At 49.0% G+C, this 18,974-nt stretch overlaps 2 protein-coding genes across 3 annotated transcripts; both read right to left on the reverse strand.

Annotated features, from left to right (window-relative positions):
* Positions 1–39: 39 nt before the first annotated feature.
* KMO (kynurenine 3-monooxygenase) lies at positions 40–9,387 on the reverse strand. The gene is made up of 15 exons (XM_038143283.1): positions 9,211–9,387; positions 8,036–8,105; positions 6,821–6,918; positions 5,873–5,962; positions 5,646–5,694; positions 4,978–5,065; positions 3,999–4,164; positions 3,426–3,497; positions 2,146–2,267; positions 1,543–1,690; positions 1,108–1,165; positions 914–996; positions 563–664; positions 419–478; positions 40–255 (listed from the first exon to the last, which is right to left on the reverse strand). The coding sequence occupies exons 1-15, from the start codon at positions 9,262–9,264 to the stop codon at positions 88–90; spliced, it is 1,428 nt and encodes a 475-aa protein (XP_037999211.1). The 5' UTR covers positions 9,265–9,387; the 3' UTR covers positions 40–87.
* Positions 9,388–9,527: 140 nt separating this feature from the next.
* Positions 9,528–18,800, reverse strand: C7H21orf58 (chromosome 7 C21orf58 homolog). 2 transcript variants are annotated; one of them, XM_038143285.1, is made up of 8 exons: positions 18,506–18,800; positions 17,804–17,861; positions 16,381–16,448; positions 15,631–15,774; positions 15,066–15,180; positions 12,824–12,963; positions 11,889–12,055; positions 9,528–10,846 (listed from the first exon to the last, which is right to left on the reverse strand). In XM_038143285.1, exons 1-8 carry the CDS (start codon positions 18,563–18,565, stop codon positions 10,831–10,833), a joined length of 768 nt encoding a protein of 255 aa, XP_037999213.1. In that variant the 5' UTR covers positions 18,566–18,800; the 3' UTR covers positions 9,528–10,830. The 2 variants fall into 2 exon arrangements, with proteins under 2 accessions (XP_037999213.1, XP_037999212.1); XM_038143284.1 differs by lacking the exons at positions 16,381–16,448; positions 17,804–17,861.
* Between the last annotated feature and the right edge of the window lie 174 nt (positions 18,801–18,974).

Consider the following 18,974-nt stretch of genomic DNA (forward strand, 5'->3'; position numbering starts at 1 on the left):
AACCACATCCCAAGAGAAACGAAATCTCCCAGCTGAGCCAACAGTCCGTGCCTTCGTTTTTATTACAACAAGGAGCTCCCCATACATTTAATCCACTCGTGTGCCAAAGGGAAGATTTCCAATATTCTTCAGATAATGGGGCCAGCCCCAGAAGTCCTCCAAGCAGAAGTTCAGGTTCCGTGCCAGACGCTTTATCAGCAAGTAGGTGCCACCCAGTCCTGCTGCCCCCACGACAAAGAGCCCTCGATTAATTACCTGCAAGTGCAAAGAGAAACCCCAACATCATCAGGGGCTGGCCCCTACCCAAGCAAAGTCATCACACCTGGCAACATCCCACCACCAAAGCTGAGCAGGGCTGGTGTGCAGGATGCTCCCAAGGCTCATGGCATGAAGAGGATGGGCACCACCCCTGACCGACCTTTGTCTGCCATTTCCAGCGTTGAAGGGCCTCGTGGTAGCGAATTCTGGTGAAGGTCACCTGGGAGGGGTTGCAGGAGAATGTCACCACCCCAAAGCCAGGCAGGAGGAGCTCACAGAAGTGGGGAATGACACGCTGGCTTACCATGGTGTACAGTGGGACAATGGTGGAAGGCATGAGAGCGTGGAGGAAGTTGTCTACGCGCTTCCGGAAAATGAACCATGTTGAATTGACGTGCTCGCGCATCTGCAACACAGCGACAGTCACCCCTGTGCAATGGGTTTTGTGCTTTGCCATCTCTCCCCTGTGCTTTGCCAGCTCTCCCACTGTCCTGGAGGTGATGCAGGGATCAGTGCTTCCTCAGCCCCAGTGACATTCCCAAGGAGCTCTGCCAGGGTGAGAGCCCAGCCAGAGGCCCTGCCTGCTGCATGCCTCCTGAGAGCTCTGCTGGGTGCATGGCCCATGGAACCACAGGTCTGTGTGGGGCTCACCTACCTCTACATAGTTGTACATGGCTAAATCCGAAATTGCATGGTCATCTGGCACCCTCAGTCTGGAGAACTCAGGGAGGCAGGCAGCTGGGAGAAGAAAGAAACAGTTCACAGGCAGCTCCCTGCAGGGTACCCAGCTGCCCTCGGGTGCAGAGGGATGTTCCTCTGCTCCCGCACGTCCCCAGCCACCTCACTTACCAAGGTCATTGTGGAACTGGTCCATTAATTCATCAAAGACCAGACAATCTTCAAAGCCCTGGGAGGAATATGAGGGGGTTAACAGGCATTAAGGACCCATACATTCAGAAGTGCTCTCATGGATGCTTAGCTAGTGGAGCAGGAGTCTTACTCCAGGCCCCTCTGACAGGGGTCTTGAAAGAAATTGAGGGGATTGCCTTTCCCAGCTGCCTGGACCCCTCTCCCATATAGTCCCCTGCTCCATGGGAAGGTGGCATCACCACCCTGTCCCATGTCCTTCCCAGGAGGACATCCTGACGGGAGCTCAACCCCTGCCAGTGCAGAGGACATCAGGCTGTGCGACAGGCCAGCCCATGAACTCTGCAGAGTTAAACACTAAAACCAGGGATTTGTGGGTGAAAGGAGTAGGATCTCCACCAACAGCCACGAACTTACTGCATTCATGCCCTGTCCGTAGAAGGGCACAACAGCATGAGCAGCATCTCCCATCAGCACACACCGGGAGGAGAGGTTGTAGGAAGAGCACTTCACAGAGATCATGGCCTGGGCTGGCAGCAAAAAGTAATCGTGCTTCAGCTCTTGCCTTCAGGTAAAACAACAGATTTTGTTGTGTGGGACCACAAGAGAGAAGAGCAAGCTGTGCCACAGACACTGTCAGCTCTGGTATGCAATCCCCAAGCCTGTGCACTAGGCTGTTTGTGCTGGGAAAATGTGGAAGTCAGCTTCCCCCCTGTGGACCAGATATTTTGTCTGCAGTTTTTAAGTTCTGCACACAACTTAATTAATATTAAATCAATAACTAGATTATTGACATCTTAGTCCTCTTACTGTGAGCAGTGATAGATGTTGGTCAATATGGGAAGGACATGCCAGAGAATATCTGAGTTTCTCAGTTAATATGAAGTCCTGGGATAACTCATTTTAAGAGGAAGGGAAACTGCCTAACACAGCTGAGACTGTTGCTATCATGCAAGAAAAAGCCCATCCCATAATAGATGCCTGTGTTGATGAGTGAAAAGGGGAGATGGGAACACTTACTCTCCGATGAGGGGAATGGCATCTGGGAAGTAGGTGTGGAAAAACCCCAGCACTTGCTCGCCTGTTGTGAGCTTCTCAAACTCCTCAAAGGGCATGAAGAGCGTGCAGGTGAAGGACTTGTCCTGCCAGCCAGGAAGGAGGGTCAGTAAGAAGCCCAGAGAGCAGAAAGAACACGTGGCCCTGAAGCAGCAGCTCAGTGCCCAGCCTGCCACCTGGCAATCACAGTGACCCACTGGCACAGCAAGGGACGAATGTCTGGCCACCCACTTTCTCATGGTGGGCAGGCACAGGGGAGGCAGAAAGAGTGTGTGACTGGGCCTGGCACACTGTCCTGTTGCTCCTGGTATGTAGTTTATAGCATCCAGCTGCAGAGTGCTGGTTTGTGGGGGTCTGGCTGGGCTCAGGCGTGTGGCCAGAGAAAGGTGCCACAGGTACCTACTCAGCACTGCGAGGTAGGACTGGCTCTGAGCACCCTGCCCTGCACCCCCTCAGGCTGTGGTCAGCCTGGCACAGGCTGGGTGTCCCTCCTGGCTCCTCTCTGGACATGTGCCCCTCAGGCTGTGGTCAGCCTGGCACAGGCTGGGTGTCCCTCCTGGCTCCTCTCTGGACGTGTGCCAGTATGTGCCCTGGTGGCCAAGAAGGCCAATGGCACCTGGCTTGTGTGAGAAACTGTGGCCAGCAGGACCAGGGAAGTGATTATCCCCCTGCTGAAGCCACACCTCGAGTGCTGCATCCAGTTCTGGGACCCTCAATTTAGCACCTCAATTGAGGTGCTGTAGCATGTCCAGAGAAGGACAACAGAGCTGGTGAAGGATCTGGAGCACAAGTCCTGTGAGGACCAGCTGAGGGAGCTGGGGGTATTTAGCCTGGAGAAAAGGAGGCTCAGTGGAGACCTCATCACTCTCTACAACACTCTGACAGGGGGATGTAGCCAGGTGGGGGTCAGGCTCTGCTCCCAGGTAACAAGGGACAAAATGTTCCTAAACTGCTTGAGGGGAGGTTTAGACTGGACATTAGGAAGATTTTCTTCAGACATTGTAATGGGGTCCTAGCAGGCTTTTAAGGAAAGACTGAATGTGGCACTCAGTGCCATGATTTGGTTGATGAGGTGTTATTGGGTCATGGTTGGATTCTATGATCTCAGAGGTCTTTTCCAATCTAATTGATTCTGTGTTTCAGTTATCCTGTGACTCCCGACCCTCCCAATCCCTGCCACCACAGCCATTCATCCCCACCAGCCCCATCCTGTGCCCCAGGAGAACTTGGCCCTGGGTTAGCACCATGTTGGGCAGTGCAATCATCATGAAGGTGTTCCTCGGCCAGATGTGGAGGTAGTTTGGTTCCATGGCAAACTGAAAGAGAAAGAAAATTGCCTTGTATCCTTGACCTGCCCTGCTCAGCTTGCCCAGCCTAGGCTCTGGCTCCCCTCCACACCAGCACAACCATGGGAAGACACAACAACTACAGGGCCCCTTTCTGGTCCCTGATGCTTCAGGGAGACACAGAGCAGGGAAAGAGGAAAGGGCAAGAAATACGGGCAAAAATCTGATACTTTGCAATTGCTGATATCCTCATAGACATGTTCCCATACCTCCAGGACCCCTCAGAGCCAGAGTTAATCCCACCGCTCCAGGATAGGCTCTCTACGACTTTTGCATGCAGGTACCAACATTAGCCCCACTTTTGGAAGAGGAAGAGATCTATGTCTTTTCTTAGGAAAGGTTTAATCCCTTGCCTGAACCCCAGGTGAGAAATTAATTCTTCCAAAGCTGTTGCAGCAGAGCTACAGTGAGAAAGGGGTGGGATATCCAACCTGTGAAGGTTGTAGCAGCCCCTGGGACAGGCACACTCACATCTCCATCCTTGGGAGGGATGGTCAGCTCCATGTAGCCATGAGGAATGTACTCATGGCTGTAGTTGAAGCGTGTCTGCCTCATGAACTGTTTCCTGACTGTTGAGAAGGCTCCGTCACACCCCACGATGAGATCGTACGTCACTTCCAAGGTCTGCTGGTCAGATCTGAAAGCAGGACAGTACCTTGGATCAATCTGATCTTAATGGTCTCTTCCCACCCTAACCATTCCATGATTCTGTGGTAAATTCTCCTTTAACTCCAGGCCAGCTCAGCACCACTGTGCCCAGAGGATCTGCCTTTTGCTAATTGTGTTAATAATCTTCTAGGGTGGGGGAAGATTGGCTCTCACTGCCTGGGAAACACAGCATTAGGATGAAGAATTATCCTGTAGTTTATCAAAAGCATCACTCTGCCAGGTCTACTCAGCAATGCAATAGGCACTTTTGGGATAACGCTGCTGTTTTGCAGAGCCCGCAGCACCTGGCAGGAGGATGGGGAGTGGGACCAGAACTTCTGTGAAAGACTGTGAAAGAAGGTCATGGAACCTCAGAATGGCTTGGGTTTGAAGCTCAGCCCGTTCCACCCCCTGGCATGGGCAGAGACACAACACCAGGGTGCTCAGAGCTTCATCCAGCCTGGCCTGGAATACTCCCAGGGATGGGGCATCACCAGTTATCCACCCTCCCTGATGAGCAATCTGTCCCTGAACCCAGTGCCACGGATGCTGGTAGTTTATCCCCTGCGCAGGTCAGGAAGTGTGTGCCTGCTGCCAGCCTGGGGGGTTTGGGAGTTGCTTAAACCTTCCTCAGTCTCCCCATGAGTGCTGCCTTGGTGTCTCTCCTTTCCCAAGCTGGCTCAAGGTTTTGCGTGCACAGTAGTTTCAAAACTGAGATTGCTCAATTGTTTGAGGTTTTATGAATGATTAAGCAGAAACTAACTGACCACAGTGCTTGTTCCCATGCTTGTCCAGGGATTACCTTTTTATGGATAATGTCCCCAATTCTGCATTGCACCCGAGGAGCTTGTGTCCAAAGAACAGTTTAGTGTTGGAGTACTTCTCAGCAGCTGTGAAAATAAAGGACAACTAAATGTAGAGGGGTTTACTGTGACTGCAAAAAATATTTCCAAGAGATCCCTAAATTATAGAGATTCTTGCCATTACAGCAAATAATTTGCATGTTGCATGAGGGCCAGCAGGCAGGGCACACTGAGACTGGTCAACTACTGTATAAACTACTTGAAAAATGCAAGGAATCCTGCAAGGATTTTTTTTTTTCTTCCCCACACTGACATGAGTCATTGACTGCTTTCCACCATCACTCCACTGAAGTTCAGGATGGGATGAGGTGCCTGCAGTCAGTGGGGAATTTGAATAAATTTGGTCTAGTCTGATTTGTCATAGAGCTCCAGTTTCTAATTGTCTCTGTGCAATCAGGGGTTATGGAAAATGCCACAAACCATGACAAGGCTGAGGAGGTGTCTCCTGCTTTGCTGGGAACCAGCACAGGTTTTCCTCTGCTCGTTCAGGTTCACACTTTGTGAGATCTGGGTAAGGGAGCTTGGGGCTCAAAGTCTTCTAGGGCAAACCCTAAATCCCCAGCAAAATGTGTCTTAGAAGAATTTGCAAACAGCAGTGACAACCTACCTGTCAGCAGCTCTTTGTTTAAGTTTGCTCTGTCCACAGAGAGAATGTACTGCAAGGCAAACAAACAGAAAGCTTTGCTGAAGGACACTCTGCATGGCCAGACAGGAAACCATCCCCTTCCCTCCTTCTCTTCAGCCTCTCCCACATCCATGAGCCCCATACTGTCCATGACACAGAGATCAAATGCTAACAAAGAGCTCTTGTGCTCTGCAAAGCAGCTCCAGTACCTGGTCCTTCTTCCCATAAGGGATGGAGTATTTTTTCCCTGAAGGTGTGTGTATCCTCCTTGCCCGCATGGGAATGCCCTTGGCCACAATCTGAAACAGAAGGGAACACAACCCACACTTCTGGCCAAAACTGTGGGGTTTTAGTGCGAGTTACCAAGCATCATCCCCTCCCCCAAGCACTGCACTCGAGGGACAATGGGGGGCTCTTTCCTCATTTGGAAATGTGTGCATTTCCAAATCACCAGGGAACACTTGAACAGGGCTGTCATGTCAATTTACTACAGTTTACTGAGGTTACTTAAAAGCTCATGCTCATAAAAATCAGAGAGAAATTGGTTTTGTATAGAAGGGACATGAAAAATCCGAAAGTGCTGGACAGGGCAGGGGATGAAAGCCAAATTACGCCTCGGGACTGGGACGCGTGTTGTCAAAGCCTAGGCTCCTCTGCAGGGATCCAGGGAGGAGGAGATCCCACCACTGCCAGCAGCTGGATGTTAAATGGTGGCCAGTACCCTGCAGAAGAATGCTGGGCTCCCAGCCAAGCGTGCTGGGCAGAAAGCAGTGTGGATGGATTTCAGGGGTCAGCCCAAAGATCAAGGTTTTCTGGGAAAATACAAATCTGGACATGTCAGTGGGGAAAACAGCTGCCTTTATTGCATCCTGCTTTATTGCATCAGCTCTTTTGGGAGTCCATCTACTCCTGCCCTGTTTGCCCTCTGCTCCAGGAGGCAGGGGAGCACAGCAGGGAGGTAAACACTGGAAGGTGCTTGCTGTCCCAGGGAAGCAGCCACTGCCAGCAGCAAACCCCAGCTGCCAGGGGTGGGGAGGATCATGCTGGCAGAGGTGCTGTGAAGCAGGGCAGAGCCAGACTGCAGGCATGCCGTGGAAGAGGTCTGGCTGGGACAAGAAAGGACAGGGCACAGAGACCAAGAGAATGTGCCAGAGTACCTGCTCCTCCATGCCCACGGCTCGCAGGGCTTGGCGTCCCCGGTGAGACAGGGCCAAGTTAATGCTTCTGCCACGGGCAAAGCTGGCCACTCGGATATCTGCATGGGAGAGCAGTGGGTCATGGAGGCAATGGCAGCGCAGCCTGCTGAGGGGAACAGCTCCCAAGCCCCCTGCAGCAACAGCAGGTGGGGTAGGGGGGAGTCTAGCCTGGACCCTCCGTGCCACCTCTAGCCTGGAAGAAGCAGTGCAGCCAATCCAGCCAAGGGGATGCTGGATTCTGACTGCACCCCACGTGCCAGAGGGTCCATTAACACGAAGAGCCATTTCCCCTCCAAATGGAGCAGGCTGAGCAATGAATGCCTGCCAGGTTCTGCTGAGGCCCACAGACTGATGCTTTTTGGGACATTGGCAGGTCACCTTCTTCATGGCTGATCAGATGGAAATGTCTGGGCATTGTCTGCTCCTCCTCTCAATTGCCTCATCTAGACTTCCTGGGTTGTGTGGCCAGTGCATGGGGCAGAGCCTCCTCATCTCAGCATGTGTATCAGTGCAGGCACAGGGCCAAAAACTGGAGTAGTGCAGTAGGATCCATCCAGCTCAGAAGGCAGGTAAGAGCAATCAGAGGTTTTCTTGAGCTGTGGAACTTCTGGCAACATTAAGCTGTGCAGCAGAACTGCCTGTTCTGATGTCTATCAGGGCAGGAAGAGTTACCACAGTGTCAGGCATGGCTCTTCCCTCCCTTCACTGCACACTTGAGTTATTTCCATGGTATCATTCCCACCTGCCACTTGGCTTGCCACCTCTGCCCAGGTCTTTTTTGTCTGCCAGCTGACAGATACTGAAGATGAACAATTTCTCTGCCTTTGAGCCAGTGGCTTGGCTCTAAATCCTATTTTCTCTTTTGTGGTGCCTTGTGGACCTGGAGGCTCCATCTCTTCTTCTGACCCAGCACTGTACTATAATGCTTTCTGTAGAACCAGGCTTCAAAGTTGAGGATTTGATTCAGTGTTTAAGCCAAGAATATAAAAAGGGCATCATTTTAGCAGCTAAAGAGTGGGTTCCCTCCACACAAGATGAACTTCAAATAAATGCTCCGCCTCACCACAGGAACTGAAGGGGAGAGAGAAAAGAGTATCCCCAAACGGCCACTCTCAGCTTTCATTATTTTCTTACCGTTTCAGTGAGCTCACACAGTAACGATCAGGCTGACCTTACCTTCTCTGGCTTCATAAACGTCAACATGGAAACCTCGTCTAGCAAAGAAACAGGCATTTAATGCACCCACCTACAAGACAAGGACCAGGAAGGGTGGATGAAGTATCTCAGAGGTCACTGCTGAGATGCATCAAAGGAAAGAAGGGGATGCAGCTCAGCATAAACAGGGAGGTCCTTTGACCAAGAACCTCAGAAGATTTGTTACTGAAGAGCAGTCCTCTGCCAGCCCTGTGTGTTTGCACAGTCTCCAAGACAAAAGCCACCCATCAAAACACCTTCCATAAAGTCATACCAAGCTCGGGCCTGTTTACACACAGCAACTGAATGCAGCAGGGCTCACCTCTTCAGCCAGAGACAGCAGGAGCTGGTGTAGGCAAGCTCCTCTCTGGACTGTGTTTACCTTCCTCACTAATATTCAGGGCATAACAGTATTCTCTTGGGAACATAGTGAGGGAGAACACTACAAATATGTCCTGTTTGTAATTTAAATAATTTTTTAAAAATTTAATTTCCATTATGAATTGTTGTCAGAACTACAGCCTCTTCTGTCATCACTATTTTCCAGGAAATTAATGTCCAAAAAGTCAAGAGAGAGATGTAGGTACTGCAATGCCCCAAGCTGTCATAGAATCAGAGACTCATAGAATGGTTTGGGTTGGAAAGGATGCTAAAGACCATCTTGTTACAACCTCCTGACATGAGCAGGGACACCTTCCACTAGACCAGGTTACTCAGAGCCCCATCCTACCTGGCCTTTAGTGTCACACCTCTCTGCAAGTAGCAGTGGATGAAAACCATCCCCAAACAAAAGCGGGCAGAGGAAGGCATTTGCTCTCAGCCTGGTATTTACCACTCTCAGTTCTTGCAAAGCATTTCACAGTAGAGCTTTGGTTACAGCCAAAATCTTCCAAGGGACAGGGGAACCTAGCAGCCCAAACAAGGACTGGTGTTTAGTGTACCTGGGCCCCACTGCTCCAGCCACCCCCCAAACCCCTTCACCCAAGAGAAGGACAGGAGCCTCCCACAGCAGGAACTCAAGCAAACCCTTCTCAACACCCCGTCATCTGACAGAGGAATGACTTGAAGAAAAACATTCTCCCCCACGTTCAAGCAGTGTTTTTACAGCCCCAGCTCCCCAGCAAACAACCATGCAGCAGCTAAATGGCATTTCCTACCAGACCACCACCGACAACAGCAACTCTTTTCCCTCGTGGGTCACAGGGCTCCATGCTGGCTCAGCCCCTGGGTCTCAGATCCCTGCTCTGTCTCAGATCCCTCTGCTCCTCTGCCCTTGCCAGTGGGGAGGGGAAGGGAAGGAATGTGGGTGGCTGAGTCATGCCTGGGTCCTTCTCCCCCGAGTCACATTAAAGTTTAACTCCCAGCCCAGAGACTGTCAGGGAGTCAGCCTGGTTGAGCCTGAGGTGTTGAGATGGCAATGTGGTGTTATTCAGTCAGGCTCCTTTGGAAATTGTAGAGCAATCCTGCAGTCTCCAAGGAACACACACAGAGCAGGAGGAGAACTTGCATTGGCCAGGCTTTTGCTGGTGCTTCACTGAGATACAACTGCAGAAGACTTCTGGAACCTCTCCTGAAGGTGGGTTGTGAGCCACACTGCTTGCTCAGGAGCCTCATCCCATCTTTGAGGACATCTTTCATCCAAGGAAGCTCTGTGTGGCTTAGGGTTTTGGGGTGTGATGCTTAGGAGAGGGTCCATGCCTGCTCTGGAGAAGCTTTCCAGGACTTAGACGAGGCTGTGAGGAGACATCTCTGCAGGCATTATTTCACATGGAAATGCTCTGCTGCCCACAGTAAGCATTGCAAAGGGAGGAGCCAATTAGAGCCAAATGCAATAATTAAACAGCAGACAGTGAAACTGCAGATATTTGTATCACCAAGTGCAATTTTTTGCTAAACCTGCCAGGCCCCAGCAGATTTGTCTCAAAGAATCATTAAGGTAGAAAAAGCCCTCTAAGAACATCGAGTTCCAGCTGTTAACCCAGCGCTGCCAAGTACACCACCAAGCTATGACCCTAAATACCACATCTACGTGGCTATCAAAGACCTACAGGGATGGGGCAGGACTCAAGGCTTCCCTGGACAGCCTCTTCCAATGTCTGACAATGTTTTCAGTCAAGAGTTTCTTCCTAATATTCCATCCAAACTCCCGTGGCACAACTTGAGGCCATTTCCTCATTCAGGTAGTTGGAGAAAGTGAGAAGTTGTAGAGAGCAATAAGAATCTCAAAGACAACAGAGCAGAGAGGGCAAAGAGCAAGGTAGGTTTTACATAGTAAATAAATTATTCATTAATTGTTTTTGGAACACAGACAGCACTCGATTAGCTTCCAGCAGTGATAGTTACTATCTTTTCTTCATTCCAAACAAAATTTAGGTCCCTGGGTTTTCTTAATAAGACTCAATCAAAAACTGCAACAGGCAAACCCAGTGTACAGATGTTCTCCACTCTAAAAACAGAAGGTGGGAATATATTGAGAAAGTGCTATAAAATCATTGTTCATCTTTCTATATTAAGCAAAACCAGGCTGCTGAGAGCATGAAAAGGTGTTGCCCAATAAAAACTCTGAGAGAGCCTTTTAAGAAGTCGTAAATAAAACTAAAAAGAACAGGATAACATGGGCATGGATTAAAGCCTGTCCTCTGGGGAAAAGGAAAGGAGGGAAAAGCGCTCAATTTATGTTGCTGTAGAAAAAGACATGCCAATGGCTGAAGAAGAACAGCAGGATTTTATTGGTTTTATAGAAAGGCTATGGTCCACTTGCAGAGGATCCTGTACTGTCAGTATGTGGGCCACCTGCAAGAAGAAAAATGGGGTTATTTTCTTTGGTAACAGCCAGTAGTGCTGCAACTGCAAAAAAAAAAAAAAGTGTTTGGTATCATGCCTTGTGGTGGAAGGCAGCTGAAGAAGAGGAAGAACAAAGCTTAAAGGCCATGACAAGACCTACTGATTTCTGCAGTGAATTGCACTGATCCTGACAGGAGCCAGGAGTTCTTTAGTGGTTCAGATTACAAACCCGTGTCAAGGGGAAATAGGTAGAAATGTTCATCCCTTATAATCCCATTAGGGAAATAATCTGTTCAGGAATTCAAATCCTCTGCTAAAGAGGGCTGTACAGATACCCCTGCCAGCAGGTCACCCATGCCCAAGGCTGCAGCTGCCTCCATCCTGTTCTCCTGTTCACCAAGGTTCTGAAAGAGCCATGGCACAGAAATAAAAGTTGAGTTCTCACAGTGTGTCCCTATGTCAGCCCCCCTTCCATGCTCTAGCAAGGGGCATTTCTTCACCAGCCTTGGCATGTAAGAACTTCTTAGCACCTAGGAAGCCAAGCAGGGCAAGCTCAGAGGAAGGCACAAAGCAAGTGAGCCCCTGGAGGAGCTGGCTGTGATCTCTGCACAGGGCTCAAGGGCTCTATGGGTTTGGGAGCATCCCGAGGAGAAGTTCAGACATTTCTGCACTTGAAACCCACCCCCTTCAGCTACAAGCACAAGCTTATGGCAAAGGCTCAGCATTATTTCTGATACTGCCCTCCCTTTGTACCATTTTTCTTAGCCGGTGGTTTGGGTTTTTATTTTCCCAGGCATTTCTGATTAGCAAATGTCCCAGCAGTGCCCTGAGAACATAAACCCTGCTGGGAACCTGAGCCTGAATGTAAAACACTTCCCCTCCCCACCCCTGCCTTACTTGGTTCACAGGGAGACCCAAAAGGCAGGGTGGGGGATCTGTGTGATCCTCACCCTTGTCAGAGCCCCACATTTATCCCACAATCTGCCTTGCCACCCCACCTGGGCAGGGAGGAAGGGCTGCAAGTGCGCATCACAGCTGCCTGCTTACTCACACAGGCTGGGCAGAGCTGCTGGTCCAGGGCTGCTCTGTGGGTGTGGGCAGGAAGCTGCTGGGGGGCACTGGGAACACCCCCGTGGGAGGGTAATGGTGGTGGTGGTGCACCACAGGTGCCTTGGGCCTCTCTGCCTTCACAGCCAGGGGAGCAGCAAGCTGCAGGTCCTTGTTGGAGAGAGACAAAGAGTGGCTGCAGAAACCTGTGCCCCCCATGGTGGAGGGGTTCCCTACCTGAGGGGCCAGGGTTCCACTCAGCCACCCCCTGGGAAAGGGAGACCTTTGGGATGTGCCTGGAGAAGAGTCTGCAGGTTCCAGTACAGAAGGTCCAAGAAAATTCAGATTTCACCTGGTCCTCAGACCCCACTCCCTCCAATTTATGCCATTAATCACTGCCAGGGAAATGCAGAATGCCAGGATGGCCTGGAGAGGAAGGTGGACATCAGGGCATGCTCTGCCTCTGCCATCTTTCCTAAGGTGCAGTGTCCTCCACCGTGCTCTGGCTCTCCCAGCTCTCAGTGTGTTTTGCCCTGGTGCCCTCCCGGGAAGATGAGCCACAGGGGAGAGATGAGCCCTTGCTCTCCAGGCTGGGTGCTGTTCCCTGGGACATGAGCCCTTGCTCTCCAGGCTGGGTGCTGTTCCCCGGGGACATGAGCCACTGCTCTCCAGGCTGGGTGCTGTTCCCCGGGGACATGAGCCACTGCTCTCCAGGCTGGGTGCTGTTCCCTGGGGACATGAGCCACTGCTCTCCAGGCTGGGTGCTGTTCCCCGGGGACATGAGCCACTGCTCTCCAGGCTGGGTGCTGTTCCCCGGGGACATGAGCCACTGCTCTCCAGGCTGGGTGCTGTTCCCCGGGGACATGAGCCACTGCTCTCCAGGCTGGGTGCTGTTCCCCGGGGACATGAGCCCTTGCCCTGCAGGCTGGGTGCTGTTACCTGCTGCGGGTGCTGGAGCGGGGCAGGGCAGGCCCCCCCAAGCTGTGTGAGCAGCGTTGGTGGCAGAGCCTTCAGCATCATGTTCTGCATCATGATTTGGTGCATCTGAGCATTCTGCATCAGCATCATCTCCACCATGTCTGAGAAGAGAAGAAAAGAATAAGAGCTTCATCCACAGCTGACAAGCAGCAGAGGCATCATGGTAAGGAGTGTCCTCCAGCACACAGAGTGGCCACGGCAACAAAGGCAAAGCAGCTGAAAGGGGGCACATTGTCCTGAGTTGTAAGATATGTGTGTATTCTATTTACCATCTATTAGGAGTAGGGCAGTTATCTTCTGTTGATTGGGCAGTTTTCTTTATCTCTTCCACAACCCATCCTCCCTCCAGAGAGATATCTTCTATTAATAGGCCACTGAGTGTCACTGCATGACTGATAAAAATTACATCATCCCATTGTAAGATGCTCCACCCAGAAAGAAGAGCCAAACATTCCTACCTAAATATAATCTGAGACTTAAAACAACAGAGACACCCTTTTCCCACTAAATTCCCCAAAATAATCTATCTTCTCCACTAGATTCCCAGAAAATGACCAAACCCATCTACACCACCACCAGACCTTCAAAAAAAACCTACACCCTTCTACAAAACCACTGCTTTGACAAAACCACATCTGTCACTCCAAGGAAAATACAGCCACCATTTAATCAAAACTGCTACCAACCCCCTAACCTAACCTAACTAATCAAAACTGCTAACCTAACACCCTAACAGAGTGTCAAGTTGTAGTCTACCTCTGTCAGTTGGTTTATTTTCTAGGTTTTTTGTACTATTTTTTTAATTTTCCTGGTTAAAAAATGTTATTCCTATTCTTATATCTTTACCTGAAAATCCCTTAATTTAAAAATTATAATAATTCAGAGAGAAAGAGTTTCCATTTTCCATTTCAAAGAAGGCTCCTGCCTTCCTTAGCAGACACCTGTCTTTTCAAACCAAGACACACATGAAGAATATTGACATTATTTCCCCAGGCAGTGCAAAGTTAATGTCTGTGAGTGGGGTTGTTCATCCCAGCTTTCCTGTTTCTCCTCCCTCCTACAAGAAAGGACCTTGTCTCACACCCCTGCCTGTGCTGAATGCAGGATGGAGAAGAGCTGAGCTGCAGCTTTCCCCCACTCCAGCAAGGACAAGCTGTGCTCTCCACTGCTTCAGTCCCAGATGAAATCCTGGGAGAGGTTTCCTCACATTTATGTGATATTGCAGTGCCACCTTGAGTGAGAGGCCACTGGCTCATAGAATTGTAAAGGTTGGAAAAGACCTTTAACATCATCAAGTCCAACCCTCAGTCTGTCATTTCGTGCACATCAAATCTCCTTACATAAACTCTGGGATCCAAAGGACTCGTGCATTGTAACTAATTCACTCGGGGAGAAGTGAAGATGGAGAGGGGAGAAAAAAAGAAGGGAAAAATAATGAAGGCAACTCTCATTTTCCTTTTTACTGATCATACAAAAAGTAGTTTACATGTAGCAGCTTCAGAAAAGTCATGAGTGGATTGGGACTATTTTGGTTATGGAAATAAACTGATTCAAGAATCCAGACACTTAGATGAAGTATGAGCTGAGAAATACTGCAGTTCCACGACTGGGGATTCCTGGGTGGGATGACCCTTTGGCTGAAGGCTGAGCCAGGAAAATTGTCCCAGGTTTTGTTTCATGTGTCATTTCAGAGTAGCACCCACCTATTTTTAGAAACAAACTCTTTTATTGGCATTGCACTGTATTTAGAACAGCACTTTCAGATGTTCTGTCTTGTTTCCAAACACAGGGTACAAACAAAAGCCTGAAGAGATTGAACAGCGGGTTAGGAAGGAAAAAATAATAAAACCAGATTTTAGAAGCCTGTTTGCTAATTCTGGAATTATCCATGTGCACGACTTTGACTTTGTAAATATTACTCAGAGCCATGAGTTGAGCTATTTTGCTTTCCCAATCTTCCCTTGAGTTTGTAGTTCCTTTTTCTTTAGTTTTAGTGATAAGAGTTTCACAAGTGAATGCCTTTCACAACTGCTACCCATCCCATTTATGAAGCACACCTCCCAAAGCTCCACCAGCTCATTAAACAGCGCGTCACTAACGAGCTTGGACACCATCCCCTGTCCCCTTCCAGCTGCCATGGCACCCGCCCTGCCCTCCCCAGGCCTGGTGGCAGGAGCTGGCTGCTGTGTGGAGGTTTTTTTACCTTCTTTAATGCTCCCAGAGCGGGGGACTGCAAAGGGCTGGGCTGGGGGAATCTGTGTGATCAGAGGGGAGGGCTGAGGCAGCTGCTGGATGATGGTGGCAGGCTGAGCTGGCATCTGGAACAGGAAGGAAAATGGAGAAGTCAGGCTTGGATTTGGCCAGCTCCCCCAGCTATGGGAACAGCTGTCATCTGCCTAGGCTTCAGAAAAACTGGGATTCTCGTGGAGAAGCTGTTGAGGCTGTGGGCTGCCTGAGCAGACTGAGGTGCATTAGAAAGTGGCTGAATGGCCAGGCTGGAGTGTGGGCAGCCCTGCCACTCCGTTTGCCATCTTGCTCCAAGAGTAGACCATTCCCATTGTTAATTTTGGGCCTTATTTGCAAGATGGCAAATAAGGTTTTCCCTTATTTCCCCTTAGGTTTTGCTGCAGGCAGCAAGGGTCCCATAAAAGAACAAGAAGGATGTCTTCCCTTTTTGTGGGATGAGCAATTCCATGCAGCTCCCAAATGATTGTCAGCTCAGACTGACACCACAGTGCTGGTGGTGTTTTCTAGGTGACAATCCTTACTGTCTGCTGGATAATCCTTGGTGGCTCCACTGGGGAAGCTGGAAAAGGGATCTGGTAGATCTGTGGGAGGGCAGCTCTGTGGTCATGGCAATGTCCCCCATCCGGTGCAGGTGGCTGTGAAAGCTCTTCCAGAAGGTGCTGGTCCTGCAAAGTCAAGTATTTTCTTACAGAAAACCTGGTCACAGCAAGGCAGACAGTATGGTTATGTTCCCTGGACTAATTGGGATTAGCTCCTGGGAACCTGCAGCAAAGGCACTGCCAGTGCCTGCATAAGTGTAAAGAAAGTTTTCCTTCCCACAGATCTTGAAGCATAAGCAAAAGGGATTGGGGGAAAAAATGTGCAGAACAAGCTGGCAAAAGTCTGGGAAAACATTTCAATAATAGTTGGTATCCTCTACAAACTAGGAATAAATAACACTTGCTATTGTCTCTACTTTGGCATCGCTAAAAGTCCCTTCTTTGCATTTTGACACAGAAAGTTTATGATACAGCAGTTCAGGAGAAGCAGAATCATCCCACTTGGGTGCCTGAAGCAGGTGCAAGCTCCCTCAGCTGTAGTGAGAGAAGCCAAGCTGCTCTCCAGGCTCTTTCCCTGATTAGCTGGCCCAGCCTTTATATTCCAAAGCAGCAGAGCACTAAACCCTGCCCAGCCCCAGAATTAAAGGGCAGGAAAACACGGAGCCCACGTCAGCAGTGGATGGGCAGGTAACTGGGCCATGTCTGCTCCTCCTGGCCAGAGAGGGCTCTTACCCTCAGCTCCTGCAGCAGATCTTTCCTTTGCCTCAGGGCACTTTGGAGCATGTCCTGAGGTCTGTTCCCTGGAAGAGGAAGAGTCCATTATCTCCTCAAAGGATCACAAAGACAGAGCTATTACAGCACCTGTGTTACGATATTAATGTGGAAAACGTGTTATTGGATAGCTGGATGTTGCACATGGGTAAAACCTCATAAAATAAGGGCCTTGTTACCTTTGTAAAATCATAGCTCAAGCCTGCTGCTTTGGCTAAGCAGAAAAGGACTGTGGGAAAGTTACTCAGCTGAATTAGGGATAGAAAAAGGAGTTCCATAACCATGATGTGCTCACATTGTGGTGTATGGTGGTTGGTTGGATTATGTCTGTTATAATTTTAAATTCTGTAACTGATAAAGACCTAACTGCTCAAAAAGGTCTGATTTTTGCAGTAAAGAGTCTCTCCTTTGCACCTGCCTGGGGACTCAGCATCACTCTGCTTCAACAGCTTGAGTTGGGCTCAAAAGGCTTGGGCTACTTTTCTTGTCAAATACATGTGTGGATAATGACTTTATGCCATGTGCAATCACAGCTGCTCAGCAGCTCTACAAAGGCAAAACACCTCTGAAAATAAACTCTTAAGATTGCTCTCTAAAGCCCCCTTTTAACCTCCTGGTTTAGGGATCCACTTCAGGCTGAAAGTTTCTAGATGTGCCCCGTGCATGCAGAGGATGCCTGTCTGTAGTAACAGCTCCATCAAACTCTGGTTTGAATATCAGCTTTTCTGTTTCCATTTTGTTCTGAATCAACTTCCTTTTCAGCTCATCCCACCCATGGTTGATTTTGAAATGAAGATAGGCAAGAATGTTTTCATATACTTTGGAGCCATGCCTGGCATCTGCTCTGGAAAGCACCATTTTGTATTTTGAAACTGTAAGTTGTTACAGGGGATTTTTAAAAACGTTTGGCCACGGCATTGGAAGATTCCAACTATTTGTGCACCAGATCAATGAATAGGAGCCCACAGTACAGCCTAGAAATATCATCAAGCTTCTACTGGTAGCCTTGGATCCTTGGATAACATAAACAGAGCATGTGCCATGCAAAGAAATGTTCCTCCTGCCTTCACAGGATCACCAAAGCCAAGCAAACAGCTGGACTACCACAGGGTGTACTCCTAGGAGTAAGAGTTAGGACAAACTGGATCAGCACAGTTTGCTCCAGCTGAGAGGCTGCACAGGATACCTGGGCAGGAAGTCATCTTATGTCAGTGCTCAGCTGGTTGTTCACTTGCCTTGGTCAGGAAAAAAATAGCTCAGGAAATTCAAAAGCTAAAAAGCAGTTAGCTCACAGCTGTTAGGGAGGAGAGGGGACCATCTCCTGAGGAACATAAGCGAGCCCTTTCCAAAATATGCCTAAAATTAGAACAAATGCTTCTCTTACTTGCAGCTGGGAGAGACAAATCCGTCTTCTCTAGGTTCTCCTGTTCATTTTCTAATCTCTGTTGGCAGAACCATAACCAGAACTGGTTATAAGTCAGGCAGAAGAGCTCACAAGGGTTTCCAAGCCTATGGCACAGGTTTGGGATGGAGGAAATAGAGCAGAAGTGGAGAAAAATGGTGGTTCTTGAAGTATTTGTAATGTCTCATTACAAATGTAGTCACAGTAAAGAATAGTGATGCTTCCAACTGTGCAAGCTATTCCAGACCTTAAAAGTGATAGCATGGTGAATCAGGAGCCATAATTTATTTTGTAGGGCAGAGAGCTGCATCATATGAAGAACTTGATAATGTTGAGTTTGGGCTCGCCTGATAGCCCAAGATCTGAATCCTTCATTCAGCAAAGGTCTGACCAGGCAACACATCTTATGAAAAAAGCAGACATGAAATTGCCTTAAAACAATCTGAGATTCTCTTTACCCAAGATTTACTCCTGAACTTTGCCTGTCCCAGCTCAAACTGGCTTTGAGCTGACTGGTGACATCTCCCATAAAATCAAAGTCAATTTAATTTACTGTAGGTCCAAGTAAACTTGTAGGATGTTATTTAAGAAAGTGACAGTAAGTAGTAGCACTCCTCAGTGTATCTTCAACATGCAAGAGCAAAAAGCAGAGCAAAGGAGACCCCTGCAGAATGATTCCCTTACCTTTTCTAGGAGTTTGAGCTTCAGTCGTGCCAGGTGATCCACCACTGAAGGATCTGCCATTATCTCCTGGAAGAGTAGGCAGGCAAAAGCAGGTTAAAAAGCTAAACAGAGGCAGACAGGTTTCCAGGGCTCATTTTTTTCCCCTCCACAATCTTCACGGAATAATTCCATTATTAAAAAACAGTAATACAAGATCAGTAGAAATTGAGAGAAGCAGAGAAAAGCTCCAGTTTCACTCCCAGATCAGAATGAGTACAGGCATTCACAAGGTCACAGACACAGCTTTTCCTGCCATTCCTCTCAACATACTTTTGTGCCGCAGGTTGTGATGCTCACAGGAAGGCAACTGAGACTAAATATTTATTTGTCTGTTCCTAATGGTTGCTATCCTTCTCCTGGCAGCATCACTAAGCCTGGCCTCTGTGTTGTTAGAGACTTTTAATTAGCTCAGAGGTTTGTGCCTGGTTGC

Source organism: Motacilla alba, chromosome 7, assembly GCF_015832195.1.
Source record: "Motacilla alba alba isolate MOTALB_02 chromosome 7, Motacilla_alba_V1.0_pri, whole genome shotgun sequence".
NCBI classification, from domain to species: Eukaryota; Metazoa; Chordata; class Aves; order Passeriformes; family Motacillidae; genus Motacilla; species Motacilla alba.